Source organism: Anopheles funestus, chromosome 3RL (genome assembly GCF_943734845.2).
Source record: "Anopheles funestus chromosome 3RL, idAnoFuneDA-416_04, whole genome shotgun sequence".
Lineage (NCBI taxonomy): Eukaryota > Metazoa > Arthropoda > Insecta > Diptera > Culicidae > Anopheles > Anopheles funestus.
Genome location: NC_064599.1, coordinates 70,925,919 through 70,941,645, shown reverse-complemented (window position 1 = coordinate 70,941,645; position 15,727 = coordinate 70,925,919). Strand labels below are relative to the sequence as shown.

Genomic DNA, 15,727 nt, shown 5'->3' with positions numbered 1-15,727 from the left:
CAGGCAAAATGATGCTGGAAAGAGGAAACCTTCGTTCACCGGTCGAATCCCGAACGGTCGGGTGCGGTTCCCTCTGTTCCCGTTCACCCCTTTGCGCAAAAGGTGAAAGATGAGAAAAATTTTAATTAATTAATCAAGATGTAAATTAGTGGATAGAACATGAAGCTTACAAACTAACGACGGAAGGGAGGTATTCGAAAGGGTGTTGGACAGGGGAGTGTATGATCACCGGGATGCTGTGTAATGGTCGCTTGGTAACTTTGTTCGCTGCAGTAGCAAAGTGAAAGATTTGAAAGGGAGATTTTTTTATAGAACTTGGCATGCAAAGTCATAATGTTTAATGAAATAAGACAAAAATAATCATATTTATATACAAATTTAAAAACACCCCTAGTTTTGTGAACAAATAATAATAAGAAATGAATGAAAAACAGCTGCTAGTAACACAAAGCGAAAGTAATAGAATAGAAATTAGTAAACTAATAAAACTAAAAACGAAGTATTTCAAGACTAATATGGAACAAGAAAAGGTAAAACCACTAAAATCACCAATGCATAAATCATGTCAGTTTTAATAAAAAAAAACTAATTTAAAAAATTGTAAAAAGTAACACTATTTATCTTAACATATGAAGTAACAACAACTGTTTTGCTTCTTAAACTCATAGCAAAAAAAAATTAAGACTAAAAACACTTTTAAAAGAAATTAAAAATAAGTTTTTTTTATTTCTCGAAAGAACGGCCTGGCCTTATTACTAAAAATTCATAATGAAAGCACCACAAAAACAAGTTAACTTAAAATTCGTTGATGAATAAGAAATCAGTGAAAGGAAGATTATTTATATTAAATTTATTAAATAAAAATGTTGAACTTCACGTCCTTAAAAATAGCAAAGAAAAAACTGTCAAACATAATGTCAACTCTGTTTAATCTATTGCATAAAGACGATTCAACAGTTATAGGAGGACTTTTGACCACTGCATGAGACCGCCGTTCAACATGTGACACAGACGATGAACTTGCGAAGATAAGTCCGATTCCATCCGGGATATTTTCCTGTTTTCGCTGGTCAGAGAGCGAAGGAGTGAAGGTTCTGCTGTTTGCAATTGCCACTTCCCAGAACCGAGACGTTGCATGTGCATATGTGCTGTCCCTTGTAGTTTCACGCACGTTCCTCAACAAGAAAAAAGCCGATGGTGATAATGAGGGGAAATTTATAATGAATTGCTTATGAACTTATGAACGTGTCGGACATCGTGCCTCCCGACCAGCTTCACCTGCCGAGTCGAACGAGTTGACTTGACCACTACGCATCATGACGGAGAGTGCATGCAACTCATCAAACGTCAGACACCGATGTCGGTACGGTTGGGTCCAGCAAGATAAGCATTGGAAGAAAAACCGTATCGTGTGAGTTCCTGTGGTTCGTGGAAGCAAATACTGCTTAAAACGAAGCAAAAACTCAACCCGTTCTTGATGTACATCTCAACGAGAGCTGCACACCATAACAACACCTTCAACACCTTTCCACCGTAGGCATACAGTAGGTCGTGATGTGAAACGGCCACTTGGCAAATAAATTGCATATTCCTTTGTTTTCCTATGCAAATAACTGCTTTCTGGTCGGTGATCGGTTTGAACCGTCGGTTGTGTCGGGCTGAAGAAACCAAACCGTTTGCCACCGTTGGAATGCGTACGCTACAGAACGTTTGAGGCACTCGGTTTTTTTTTTTTGTAACGACCGGAACGCCCAAGAAGACAACACCAAACGGGTGGGTCAAGCGCGGTCTAGCCTACTGGAAAAACTTCGACACACAGCTATTTGGTTGTGGATTTTCTCTTTTTTCCATTCCGATGTCACACTTCAGGCTGACCCGAGATCTTGCAACTGGACGCTAGAAGGCGTTAGACAGACGCTCTGGGTGATCTGACTTGCGCCCTCGAGTGGCAGTTGCATTTAGACATTCGCTCTGAAAGTGTGATGTGGAGGAAGACAACATAAAAATCACCTCACCAAAACGAACTATGGCCAAAGGAAGCCGGAGCTCAGTAAACATTAAATGTCCAGCTTTTGTTGTACCGTTTGAAGTAGGCTTCCGGAACGTGATTCTTCAGAGAACGGCAAACAAACGTACGGTTGACGAGCTGAAATTTAATTCAACACTGGTACGGCTCCGTATGTAGAATTCCAGTATTTGTACCTATAAAACTTCAAGTAATTGTTATTTAGAATTCTAAGTACTTCAATTTTTTGAAGAATTTATTGGAGTCTGTATAAGACTTCAAGAAAACATAGAGATGTTGAAGAATAGGAATAATTTAAAAATTGCATAATGTTTTTTTCAACTCAAATCACTTGCAAACCAACAATATCTCCGCTAAAGAAACTCCAACCACTTCCCCTCTAGGTGGTAATTAAATTCTAGGCAACTTGGCGTTTTCCCTGAACTACTGCCCCTCTTGACAGTTAGTCCACTAGGAAAGCTTCCTGTTCTTGTTCCAACCCAACATCCACGAACTCCCAGCCCGCATTACAATATTATTTGTATTCATGAACATATAAAAATTGCAAATAATAGAAGTGAGTGACGTCCCTAACAACCGCAATTACATTCACGTCTCCACGAAAGCCAGAAGGCTGCTTCACCGTGCTGTCAGCAAACCTTCGTTCGCACAGTTCGCACAGCAAAGAATAGTGCACACTGCACTTCGGTCCTAAGGGGAGAAGCATGTGTTGTGAGAAACGTCCCAGAGCGGAGGTGTTCTGTGTGTGTGTGTGGAGATGTACTTTCGCAGCAATGTGTGAGGAGTGAAAAATAGAAGCAATTTAACGGCCTCGAAAGCGACGAGATCTATTGAACGAGATGAAAAATTGCGCACCCCTTGTCCGGTTGTAGAAGGTAGCATGACACGGAAGGGAACCATTGCCACTCGGCAAGCAATCGAAAGAAAGAGAAAGAGAGGACACATCACGAAAGTACAGGAAACGTACTGCGCGGACCCTATCGGACACGACCGTCATGAAATTGTTCGAATTAAAAATTATTACAATGCAATTGTCGTAATTACATGCTTCATTTATGAAATGTGCTTCACACTTGTACATCCACCACGTGTTGGCTGCATTTAACGCCAAAGGATGCAACGACAGTGGACTAAGAAAGGTAAGGTTGATCGATCGCGCCAGCACAGCGATCATGCTTCATAGTAAAACTGTTCCGGAAAGGTAGGATCAAGTGCATGGTAATGATGATGACGAAAGTGAGCAGGAGGAATGTGGCCGGGAATGCAATAATTTCTTATCCGGGCCTCCGGGATGACCGGCAGAGCGAGGTGAAAACAATCGTAGAACTGGTATTTGCATCGGAAGTACTGCTGCAATAGCCGGCAGTGTAATGGCGCGTACTAATGGAAGCTTGTTAGCATTCGATTGTCTCGAAGGTGTTGAATGGTGGGCTTCATTTTTTATGTTGCTTGATTCCATCATTTAAGCTCACGTGGCACATCATCAACGATGAAAAATCGATGTACAGCGGAATAGTCGTTAGAAGCATTACTTCGATTCGATTAACATTGTAAAAGCCGGTAGGAAACGATGAGAATGGTAGAGAATATGCCGCAGTCCGAAACGAATGCAAGATGTCGCTACTAGTTTATTGTACTATTGTTACATCTGTCGAGTTGGTTTAAAAGAGTGGTCGAAAGATTTTATTTTCCAGTGTTTATCTGTTTTGTTGAAGATTAAAGAAGGATGCTTCGTAAATGTCCTTTAATTAATTCCTTTTGGCTCTTTAGAGTTTTTACTTAATTTTTCAGAACATATGACGTTTTTTCTTCAATATCAAACATAAGGACTATGCCCTAGCTAAAGATGAGCGATTTATATGAGCTAATAAGTGAAAACGATGTTTTGACTTTGAAGACATAGTTTATGAGTGGGAATCTCCTTCTCCTTTGGACCAATCCCATTCCAGGAAATTCGGTCAGGGGTTGATGAGCCCCACTTGCTTCAACCAAAGAGTTCGCTGTCCTTCTCTAAGCCACGTGCTGAACGAATCTCTGACGAGCACCTTCTTGGTAAGGCACGAATCCGGCATCCTCATTACGTGACTAGCCCAATGAGTCCATTTTTCCTTGGGAACCTTCACAGTTACTACTTCGCCGAACAGCTCAACTAGCTCGTATAGCTCGTATACTTAGAAACATCATCAAATATAGTGACCATAGAAGACTGCTGGACGTATCAGAGCATGGTATATGGAATTTGGGATATGAAGTGCTGTGAATCGTATGAGTTAGGAGTCCGATTCTTCGCATCAATGCGCCTCCATTTTTCGCAGTTCGGGATGTTACCCTAAGGTACGATCGTACCAAGGTGGCCGAGATCCTTCTAGTTCCAAAATACATATGCATTACTAATGCACGAATAAGTTGCAAAATTTGGTGGGACTATTTGAAAATTTTATACCATGAGTAACTTTGACAAAATTTAAGAATCACTGTAAAACAATCATCGACCGATATTTCGAGTTTGAGAGTTGTTTCGAGTTTCCAAACAAAGCACATATCAGGGAGAAAAAGAAAAATGTTGTCTAAATCTTTAACCGTGTACTTTAAACGGTTTGAATATATTATTTCTGTATAAATCCTAGTATTTTTGTATGATGCATGATGACACAAAATTCAAGCATTACCATCATCCGAAATAGGGGAGAGAGAAAACATATTAACAATGGAACGATAATGCCTCCTTAACAACTCATCTTTTCCATATGTTGTCCAAATAATGATGATGGATTGGGGACAATATGTTTTGCAATCTGCAACTTTCCTATTATCTGAAAAAAAAAAAATTCCTTTTCCACTTGCTTATCGTCTTCCGATGCACAATAAGAAGACGTCAACGTATGCATGCTAATGAACACAACGCAACGATAAAGCGTAAGCCCGAATTGTGGTTTTAAAATGGAACCGACTTTGGACAACTGCTAGGGATGCTAGTGTAACAACACAATGAAGGGAGAGTAGTGAAAAAAAAATGGACGCATGATGGATGGAAAACTCAAGTCAAGCTATCCCGGTGGGGGAAGAAAAACCGTCACTATGCGGAGAAAATGTTGTTATGTTTTATTTTTATTGTTTGTTTATGTAGTACGCATATGCTCTTTCGACCCCACCGACTTACTTCCTTTCAAACCGCTTTTAGTCATCCTCCCGGCCCGTTTGATAGTAATGCTTTCATATTTATATTCCCTCCGTGCGCTTTAACATACACGCGCGGGTGCGAATATGTCTGTACTCGGGAGGGAGTTTTTTCCTTATCAAACAGCCCTGATCACAACGGTACGAACCCTAAAGAGCCCTTCGGGTGAAACCCGGCAAACTTACACACACACACCCACTCTTTGGCGAATCCATTCCACAAATGGATGAACTGCGAGCCACGGAAAAATCCTGCAAAAGTGAAATCAGCAGTTGAAATCTGTCCGGCACACGGGTACGCCACAAACTGAACGACAGTGAAAGATGCAAAACAAAACAACAACAAAATCCTAGCCCGTCATTTTCCAAGACTGATCATTCCCCTTCTGCTGATGGGGAAATTTCAAACCTACCTTCGAAATGCACCCATCCACATCACTTCCTTTTCCAGCGTGGACTAAGCAAATAAAAACAGTGCGAAAGGGAAATGAAGGTGAGTGGATATGAGGTAAAAAAAAGTTCAGAACTCAAAAGCTGGAACTCCTCGCACAAAATCCAATGGCGGAAAGATGATTGACGGATGTAGCGCTTAACATGGTAAAGGTAAAATGTGTTGTTTTCTCCCAGTTTTATCCGCCCCCTTTTCACGGTCCCCCCCCCCCCCCCCCCCCTCACAAAATCCACCCACACGCGGAATTATCCTCTTGCGGCTTCACGATGCATAGGGTACGTCACGCAGAAAATGGAGCATATGCTTTTTGATGCCTTTTGCATGAAATTTTCCTTCCACTGTGACCGGTCGCCTTCACCTAGTCACAAACCAAGGGCTGACACCGGCAGCATATATCGTTTGTGGATAAATCATATAAGCGGGACACACAAAAAAAACCCTCCAGCTAGGGGCAAAAACGGGAGATAAATATGTGTGTGACGCGCGCCTTTGCTCGGTCGATCTGACAGCAATCAGAGCAGACGACAACGGTTCGCTCACGTACGCGATGGATTCGCGTGTCATATGGTGCAAAAGGCGCAACACGATGATCCGTTCGCGCCGATAACGACACGAAAGTCACCGTTTTTCGACAGGGAAATGGAACCAATCGCGATAGCAGCTGGAAGGGAGGCAGCGAAGTGTGAGAAAGGAACGAGCACGGCACACGAAAGACGGGGACTGGATACATTGTCTTAGATTAGAAAATTCAATCAATCATTCCCGGTTCTGCTTCTGCGTGGAGAATGCTGTACCGGTATGGTGATGTTTTGGAAATTGATCCGATCGTTTCACGATGCCACAGAGGCGGTCACACGTATGGTAACCTTATTTTTGCTTTATTTAAACAAGTGTGTTCTTGTCTCAATGTTGCTTCAAAATTAATGCTCTTGAACTTAACATATTTGTTCCAGAATTCAGGTCAAGGAATGTTCCAGATCTTCACACCCCCACCATATCCAAGGTTAAAAGCAGTTGCATTTCGTTTCAGTTGTAGTGCTGCAGCTAGTCAATTTGCAGTCCCTTAGAAGCGGAGTTATAAAAACGAAAAACATCTCGCAGAATCCCATCAAACAAACTGCCAACGGCCGTAACTGACATCAATCTGAAAACAACTTTCGCTTCAACTATGCTTGCCTCGCTTGCATCGCTCTTGATAACTGATAAGATTCCAAATCAACATAATGATATTATATATTGCACACAGCCCGTTCCATCCTGTCGTACACGAATGTTCGGAACTTCTTTCAGCTATTGCGACGGAAGGCGAACCAACAGCGAAAACTGTTGAAGGCTTCCAACTAACAACTTGCAAACTACTTTTCCTCCCTTTGCCTTGTGTGTGCGTCAAGTGCACGATGGTGAACTGCCTCGCTGCACGTTGTTCGAGAAGACAAACTTTAATAAATTTGTTTATGAAGCAAACAAAATTACCTACCCCCGTAGCGTTGGCACCGTGTCGCGTACCGTACCATCGTATGCTTTAAGATATTATGGAGAAAGAAAGAGAAAATAGCAACACGGGTGCTACAGCAGAGCCTTCATAATTGTGCTGTGTGGGAAAAATGAATCAGGACGATGTGTTGGATGTTTGAAGGCTTTGCCAAACGGCCCATAAGCTGCCGGTGTATTATTAAGTGAACCGTAGTGACGAAGAACTTGAGGTAATGGTGTGTGTATGTTAACGGATGATAACCTTTAGAAGAGTGGAGAAGAGAACAATTCCATTTTTAAGTCTCATCTTGATTTGATTCTGCAAAAGATCTGGAACTTCTTAAATCTTGGATGCCTATGAAGCTATTCAGCACATTCGACGACAAATCCTTTAAAACACTTGTGTTGACATGTCACCAGCATGCAAAACAGCTTCTGCCCTGTAAGTTGAAGTCAATATTTACCTAGCCGCTCGCAGCCCAACATATGTTCTGCAGCAACTTCAATCAACTCGCGAGTCGTGCGAATATATTCGCGAAAGTCGTTCAAAAACAGTGGAACAAAATATTCAAAATGTGTTCAGCTAAACTAGTGCCGAATAACACGCCTAGTGTGCTGTACACAGTTCTTGTCGAGGTGTCACAGGATGCGTTGGTTTCAATATTTTACGCTAGCTATTGTGCTACTAGAGGTAATACATTTCAACTTCTTGAGTTTTTCTTTATTTGAAGTATCTGTTTTTTTCTCTATTCTAAGGTTAATTATGTACACGGAGACTTTGGTATATCGCCAATAATTTCTGGTTCTGGCACAGTGGAATCGTACGCGGGGCGAATTCGTGACGAAGCGGATGGAATTGTCAGTGCGTACGGCGACATCACGCTTGATGGACCATCGGAAGCATTTAATCAAGGAGCTGCTGCTCTCAAGACGATGTACGAGGCTATTGTAAACTTTGTACAACCCATCGCCCAATCCATCGCTACATTGGCCCCGAACGATGTGGGCCCGGCAGAAAATCTGTTCGGAGATGCCGATACGAAGATTGCCACCATGCTCACCTTTATTACGGGTAATGCACAAACCCAACTCGCTACAATACAGCAGAAAGTCAGTGTGTTTGTGCGCAACGAGCTAAATGACATCCTGAATACTATTAAAGCAACACTAACCGAACTTCGGAGTGCACTGAGTTCACTCCGCACCGCTGTGATTAGTGCACGCACGAATCGTGCAACTTCGTCGAATGTCCACACGTACGTGAAACCGTCGATGGTGGTGCTAGTGCAGACAAAAACACTTCAGCTCGCTACCGATCTGCCAGCAGCTGCGTTCTCCGCTATTGAGACGGCACGTACGATTAATCAAGCTAACATATTCCTCGAGACCGGTATCTCCGTGTCCAGCGGTACGACACTGGCCGAACTGTGGGAAAGCGAGATGCTTAAAGATTACGAAAAGATTATAAACTTTTTAAACAGTTTGATTACGCTGGTAGACACGGAGATCCCACTAGTGAACGAGCGCATTGCTATGTTTGCTGAAACATTTAGCCCACTGACGACACCGCTCGAAGAGAAGTATAGTGAGATCGATACGGTGTACGATCAGATCACTACCGGCACGGAAGATAACGTACTCAATGCGTACAAAACGCTCGTTTCTTCTGCGCTCGGGTACATCCGAAACCTGCTGATCGTTTACTTCCCACCGATCGAACCTGCCATTAAGCGTCTGTCGGAGGTGTTAGTGCAACGTGGACTGTACGCTGATTACTGCTACGAAACGTACTATCCGAAGGTGGAACAGTATCTGTTTTCGGGCGAGATGGCTATGCTGTCGTGTCTCAATACAGAGCTGGAGCGTGAAAAGTATCTGATGGAAGCGTTGGTGGAGGTCCTGTATCAGATGCAGTTCTTCCTGGAGGACACCAATGCACATCTGAAGATATGCTACCGTTTGTCGCTGTTCGATACACCGTTGGCTAATGAGTGTTTGCAGGAGGTAAGAGGGAATGCAAAATGCATTATAAAATAGAACTGACAACGAACTTTTTTTTATTTTGCAGCATACGGAATTCTCAGAACCGATACCTTGCACGGCTATTAAGGAGTACGCCACGATGCTTCAGCTTCTGTGTAAGGAAGTTGACTCGCTACGGTTCCGACTTTGGGCCTGTGTGTCACGCGATACGGTAACCTTCCCGCTCGAAGCACAAGACATTTTGGCCGGCATTGAAAAGTGTCAACTGAGTGGTCCTTTTGCATAGTCGTATCCTTAGTAAGTTCAATGCTACCCAAATAAATATGGATGCTACGTGTTTCATTTAAATTATCATAGAAAAGTGTTTTAAATCCCTGTTGAATGCCAACAAACCGATAGACTGGATTCAATTTTCGGACCGAACTAGAAGTTAATCGAGATGAGTAATGGCTTCGGATGATAGTGTACCTCCCATAGGCAGGTGTACCCAACGCACGAAGGGACACGCGAACTAATCCCTAGGACATCTCTTAAATGATAAATTTCTTTTCCACTACCGTTGGACCAGAGACCGAAAACCTTCACCAAGCAGGGCCGGACTTCATCTATTTCGCTTTTAGCTGTGTTTTCTGTTTCCCAAATCTAACGCTAGGTAACTTGCCAGCCACCGTTAACCGTTGCGTCATCGATTGTATTTATTTTATTGATTCGTTACGATGCCAAATCCTTCGATCCTACAGGAGCAACAAAAACTCCAGGACTAAAACCCAAACACGGAACGTGCTGTGGTTTTTGTGGGGTTTTTTTTTTGCTGTCTTCCTCGAAGCTGTCCGACTATTTCGGTGTGTCTCTTATTTATTAGCTCCGGCGCTATTATGCCACCGAACCTGGAACACCGTACTGCTGCAATCATTTTTCCTCCATTCCCGGCCACATTTGCTAGGGACAGCTGCAATCGTCCATTCGGAGGCGGAGTACATGTACCCTGCAATGAATGATCTACTGGTCAACCGCACAAAACACAAAGGACATGCACATGTGCAGTCAACAAAAGGCAAGGCAAACGGTCTGCCGGACCGAACGTACGGTGACGTCCGTTGTGACCGTGAACGATGGCAGTGATAAATTAGTCACAGGGCGGAACGCGCTGCGTCTTAATTTGTACTGTCGCCCCTTCTTCGATTTTCCTGTTCTCTACCATTTTGGGCAGGATTCTTAACTTCTTAACGCATTCCAGCTTCCGCAAAACCTGGGACGAAACATTTGAAAATTACAACTGAGGGGAGGGAAATTAACTCAAAAATCTCATTCCAAATTAACGGTAATCAGCGCCCGGAGAGTAATTTCGAGGCATTTTTGTTGCTGTTGTGTGATCCTTCTGCCTACGGCATTTTGCGTCCTGTCAGTTGCCGGAAAGGTACATTCCATCTTAATGCAAAGGAATGGCTCTGCGTAGTAGTTGGAATGTTTGTTGGGAGAGAAAATTTTTTTTGCTTTATTGTAATTATTTTATTTCATCGCAACAACTCTGTTTGTTTGGGGAATACTGCAGCTAACGAACAGATTTAAAATGTTCAACAAACATAAAACCGAATTTATTTTTTGAAACATTTTTTAAACAAACTTCCAAGCCAAATATTGTAAAGCTTTCCACTACACCGACCAATATGTAGCGAATAATTAAAAAGCACCGTGAAAACTTTTGTCGAAAGCTCATCCGATTTTTGCAATATTGTTGTATATTGTACTCATACGTCTCAAAGGTTAACACAACAAGTTATTACAAAAAAAAGTAAAACAAAAAAACTAACAAAACTTTTTCACGTGAGCACAGCAAACAAGTCCACCATCAATCCACCAATGCAAAACTTTCACGTACGGCGTCCGATGGTTAGCCGTTACACACGTCCGCTAGCTGCAGTGGGACTTATGGTCGAAGGCATTCGCATCACTTTGCGTGTGAAAAGTTATTCCACATTGTGCGGCTTCTATCGCTTTAAAATGTCGGAATAAAAATGTGGATGTTGGTTAAAAATACATTTAAAATCATTGAAATATGGAACGTGAATGAAATTGATGAGTGGTAGAAGGTTTGATAAATGTAATCCTGTAAAAACAGTGTGTAATAAAATAATAGGGTGATTTAATTCTTTTTTGAGAAAAAAGTTTAAGTTGAATAAATGATATTCTGAACATTTGAAATCTATTTTAAATGTTTTTATAAAAGTCATGTAAGTAAATTTTTTCTGATGATTTTTTAAATAACAATTTTTGTGGGTGTTACAAAAAAAATCTTAGTCTTTATTGTCGCCTATGTCGATGACCTAATCGATTTTTGATGACATTTTCAGAAACGACAAACATTGTTTGCGAACAGTGGAGCGATTCTTTATTTTATATTTTTCTATTTTTTTCATACTTTCAGGATAATTTTGATTTTAAATTATTAATACAAGCAACAAAACAACGCAATAATAATTCATAACCTTAATCATATTGTCTTTTCTTCTTCATTTACTGCACAGTGAGTCACCAACAGCACAGTTGTATTAATTTAATTGCGTAAAAAGGATTTAGTTTCCTAACCCCTTCTTGATCAATCCCACCGGCCATTAAGTTTTGCGAAAGGAGGAATAAAACTTATTTTTTTGTTACGTGATAACATCTCCACCCATTTTCTGCCGCCCGGTAAAGGTAAAGATGAAAAATTGATCTGACAGCGATGTGCGAATGCAAATAAAATAACCAACAAACCGCATGATGAAATTATCGCTCGCAGGCCTCCCTGTTTCAGGCGAGCTTAAATATCTGAACCAGCCTCCCAACGATATCCACTCGCCACTCGGCGGTTCACCCGGTAGAGTGTAAATTTAAATCACACCAAGCTGTTTACGAGCAAACGCTCCTGACAACCAGGCCCGGCCGTTGGAGAGTATTTTCTTACAAATCGTACCACCGTACCCGCCACAGTGGCGAATGGTGCTAAAAGCCTGGGAAGGTTGCCAACCAAATGACGTTGCTTGCAATAAAAAGAATATCCCACTTCCAGCCTCCCCATGTGTGCATGTGTCCTTGTGGAATTTCATCCTGCTATATTGAAGCAAATGGCAAAGCAAAGCAAAAAAAGAAACCGGTCACTGGCAAGGGACACCAAAAAACCGGGACAAAAATTGCCAACGAGCCAAATTAAACGTCTGGGATTAAATTAAAAATGAAAGATCCCAGCATAAGTGTGCCTTCAAACAAGACACACAACAAGGGCGGGTGTCATGATGATGGTAAGACAAAATAAATGCACCACGAAGACAAATGGCACAAGAAGCAAACAAACTTTTTTTTTTATTTTGGCAGCTTCTTATGCCAGTTGATTGGGAAACAGGAAACCACCGAGAGAGGAAGATGCCAAAAAAAAGGCAACCATCCTCTCGGGGTGTAAATAAAAACATCATAAACATAAATGAATAAGCATCAAAATTCACACTTTTGCACTTCTCGCGGTCGTTCCGCTGCCGACCCACCACGCCCGGATGCATCTTTTGTGCATCGGAAAGTTTCGATTTCATACACCGTCTTGCTATCGTTGATTCTGATCAATCTGTACTGGGGTGTACTGGCAGCAGGCAACATCACTGTCCCGTTTGACAGAACGATATGTGTGTGTGCTTTTTTTCTTCAAAACTTATTTTAAGAACGCGTTCTTTCACCCGAGAGTCATGTTTCCTTGGTCGTAAATGTGGTTGGTCAAAGGGAAAGGAAAATATGATACACTCCACGCTGCCACGGAACCTGCCTTGTTTCAGTGAAAGGATAAAATGGCCGGCTTCATTCATTATGCATCAAACTTTATGCCACATCCGCATGAAGTTCGCCCCCGGTGCCCCCAGGAAAACCCGAAGAATATATGACAAGAGAAACACAGAGTGATACTGATTAGATTTCGCTACCAAACGTAATTATTCCCGAGCAGATATGCAACCCCGAAGAAAATGCAATCAGCATGCCTTATTAATTAAACAACATTTGGTCCCTCATTATGCGCGATTGCGCATTACCGCGGAGGTCAGTCAGAATAAGACACACAATCCAAACATTCATCAGTGCCCAATTCATCAGCAACACGACGTTAACTGAGTCGCATGAAAGGCGGGAGTTTAGCAATTCGGAATGATCCAAGAGTACTCCTTTTTTGTGTGGAGATAATGACATTAAGAATGGCAACAGCATTCATTAGAGGTAATAATTATTCTTCTTCAGTTCGACAAAATCAAATCGTCTCAGATAGAGAGACAGCGACGAATATTAACGGTCCGTTTTTTGTTGATCCATAACCTGGGTTTTATTTTTTTGGGAAATCGACAACATAATCATATAACCTTGGACAATATACACTCTGCTTGGAACTCAATCAGAAAATCGTTCAGGTCGCAAGCCATCGATCCGAAGCTACTCGGAAGCTACTCCAAAAGGACGTCAGTACTTCATCGATTGCTTAGTCAGCCTGGACGATGGATGGACGTGAAGTGTATCGTTTCTATTGCTCACCCTGATAACCCGTAGGAACCTATGATAACGGAACGCTCGTGTAGTAGTTTGACCTTCGCAGGTGAACCGAGGCGAAGAAGCATAATCCCTGTTTCGTGATGAAGCAAACCTCTGGATGTCCGTCCCTAATGTTGGGTGTATTGGATTAGGACTCTGGAGATAGGATGTGCTGGAAATATTGAATGTCATGCTCGTGAAGGGGTTGTAAAAGGCGAGCACGAAAAGAAAGAAAAAGATGACATCACATGACGGCACAATGACCCGTATTCTGGGTGGGATGTTCTTCGACACATTTTCACGGTGTGGATATTGAAGTACATGGGACAAGGACGTACGTAGTGCTCTCCATACCCAACAGATATTGATTGCGCTCAGCGCCGGAAATCAGGACAACGAAGTCCGGACACTAGATTTCCGTCCGATGGTCAGCTCAGAACCTCAATTGGATCGTTTGTATTCCCTGCCAAAAAGGACGCCCTCCGTACATATCGTGGGTCAAAGCTGACACGACCGAGAGACATATCTGGACGATGATGTCTTGCAACATTGGACGTTTCGCCGCTTTCGTACGTTGGCTGATCTAGCGAAAAAGAGTGTACGAGAATGGCACAGCTAAGCACAATTAAACTCACCAAACGGCTGCCGAAACATTTCCCCGGATGTCAATGAATTCCTTCGACACATAAAAAATAAACAAAAAATAAAATGTTGTAGTTTGCTATTCCGTACCCTTGGTACGTGACCATCACGTTTTGTTTTCTTTATTGGGGATCCTATCCTGGAGTTGGGATATTTTTGTTTTTCTGAACGAAACGTGATACTTTGAAAATTATTCACTATATCCACAACAGTTTGCTTGTTTTGTTTTATTTTTTTTTGCAATGGGTTTGAGTTCTTTTTTTTCTCCTCGGAGAAAAGAAATTTACGTAGAATTATTCATCTTGTGTCATCTAACAGCGCTTCTTTGGAGGTTCTGCATGATTTCGGTAAATTATTCACAATAACGCTAGGCGATGCGTCTAGTTGTAGAAGCGAATACGTGTCAAATGTGTCGTGTCACGCACTTTCGCTTTTCAAAAATACAAATGGAGTCAATTTTTTTTGCAACGAGTTGTACATAGGAGCAAAAAAAATCCATGCCACCATTGGTAGAGCATATAGTGACGGCACCGCTGACGCATTGTTCGCTATTGGACAGCTGAGATTTATCATATGTGAACAGTGAACAGGGCGACCCGTGCTAACGTTTTTGATGGATAGACTTCTTACATATTTGATGGTTTGGTGTCGGTGGCACTGGGTGGAATTTATGAAAATTCTTCGCTGGTCGTCAACGATAGATACAGCTGAGCCGTCACAACGAACGGTACAGCTACACTGCTGCCTGTGTGTTGGCAAATTGTTATTAGCGAAAGTATGCTGTATATTAAATTCCTCACCCTAAAGAGCAACAGAAGCATCAAAACCTGGGTAGCTGATATTTGATACATGGGAAGTGTAGGGATAGGGTAACTTTGGTTTTGACAGCTATTTCTAAACAATTTGTATCGCTTTACGACAGTAGATAGTTAACGTACAATATGTGTCATATTGCCAATGTCAAACTTGAGCAGTTTAATTGTAATTTCAAAGAAACTGTTTCTAGTTGACCTCTAGGTCCATAAAAAATACCTTATTTGTGTAGTCTTTGAAGTTCATTTGGAATTTATCAGCTATACATGAATAACTTCAAGTTCAAGTAAATAGTTTAGTTTATATCTCATTGAGAAGTTGTTTAAAACCCGTTTCAAACCTTGTAATTTTTTGGAAAATAACAGGAAATTTCCTTCGTCATGTTTTGTTTTAATGTTTTTATATTATCGAAAAATTTTCATTTTTTTCATTCTTATTTCGTAACCTTCATCTTAAAATTTATAGAATGCAGAAGATTTCAAAACGACTCCCCACTGGGCAGATTCATTTCACTGCCCGAATGATCTTCTTCTAAACCTTTCCTTTTGCTCAATTGGACAACTTTTTTTCCGCCCCTCTTCTTGAGAATTCAAACCAAAAAAGTCCAAGGGTAACTGTTAGAG

At 41.7% G+C, this 15,727-nt stretch overlaps 1 protein-coding gene and 1 long non-coding RNA gene across 2 annotated transcripts in view; one reads left to right on the top strand and one right to left on the bottom strand.

Moving 5' to 3' along the window:
• LOC125771540 (uncharacterized) overlaps nucleotides 1-15,727 on the bottom strand; it is a 136,245-nt gene that overhangs the window by 41,733 nt on the left and 78,785 nt on the right. The window lies entirely within an intron of this gene.
• Nucleotides 5,900-10,045, top strand: LOC125771539 (uncharacterized). Its single transcript, XM_049442240.1, has 2 exons — nucleotides 5,900-9,131; nucleotides 9,196-10,045. Exons 1-2 carry the CDS (start codon nucleotides 8,061-8,063, stop codon nucleotides 9,394-9,396), a joined length of 1,272 nt encoding a protein of 423 aa, XP_049298197.1. The 5' UTR covers nucleotides 5,900-8,060; the 3' UTR covers nucleotides 9,397-10,045.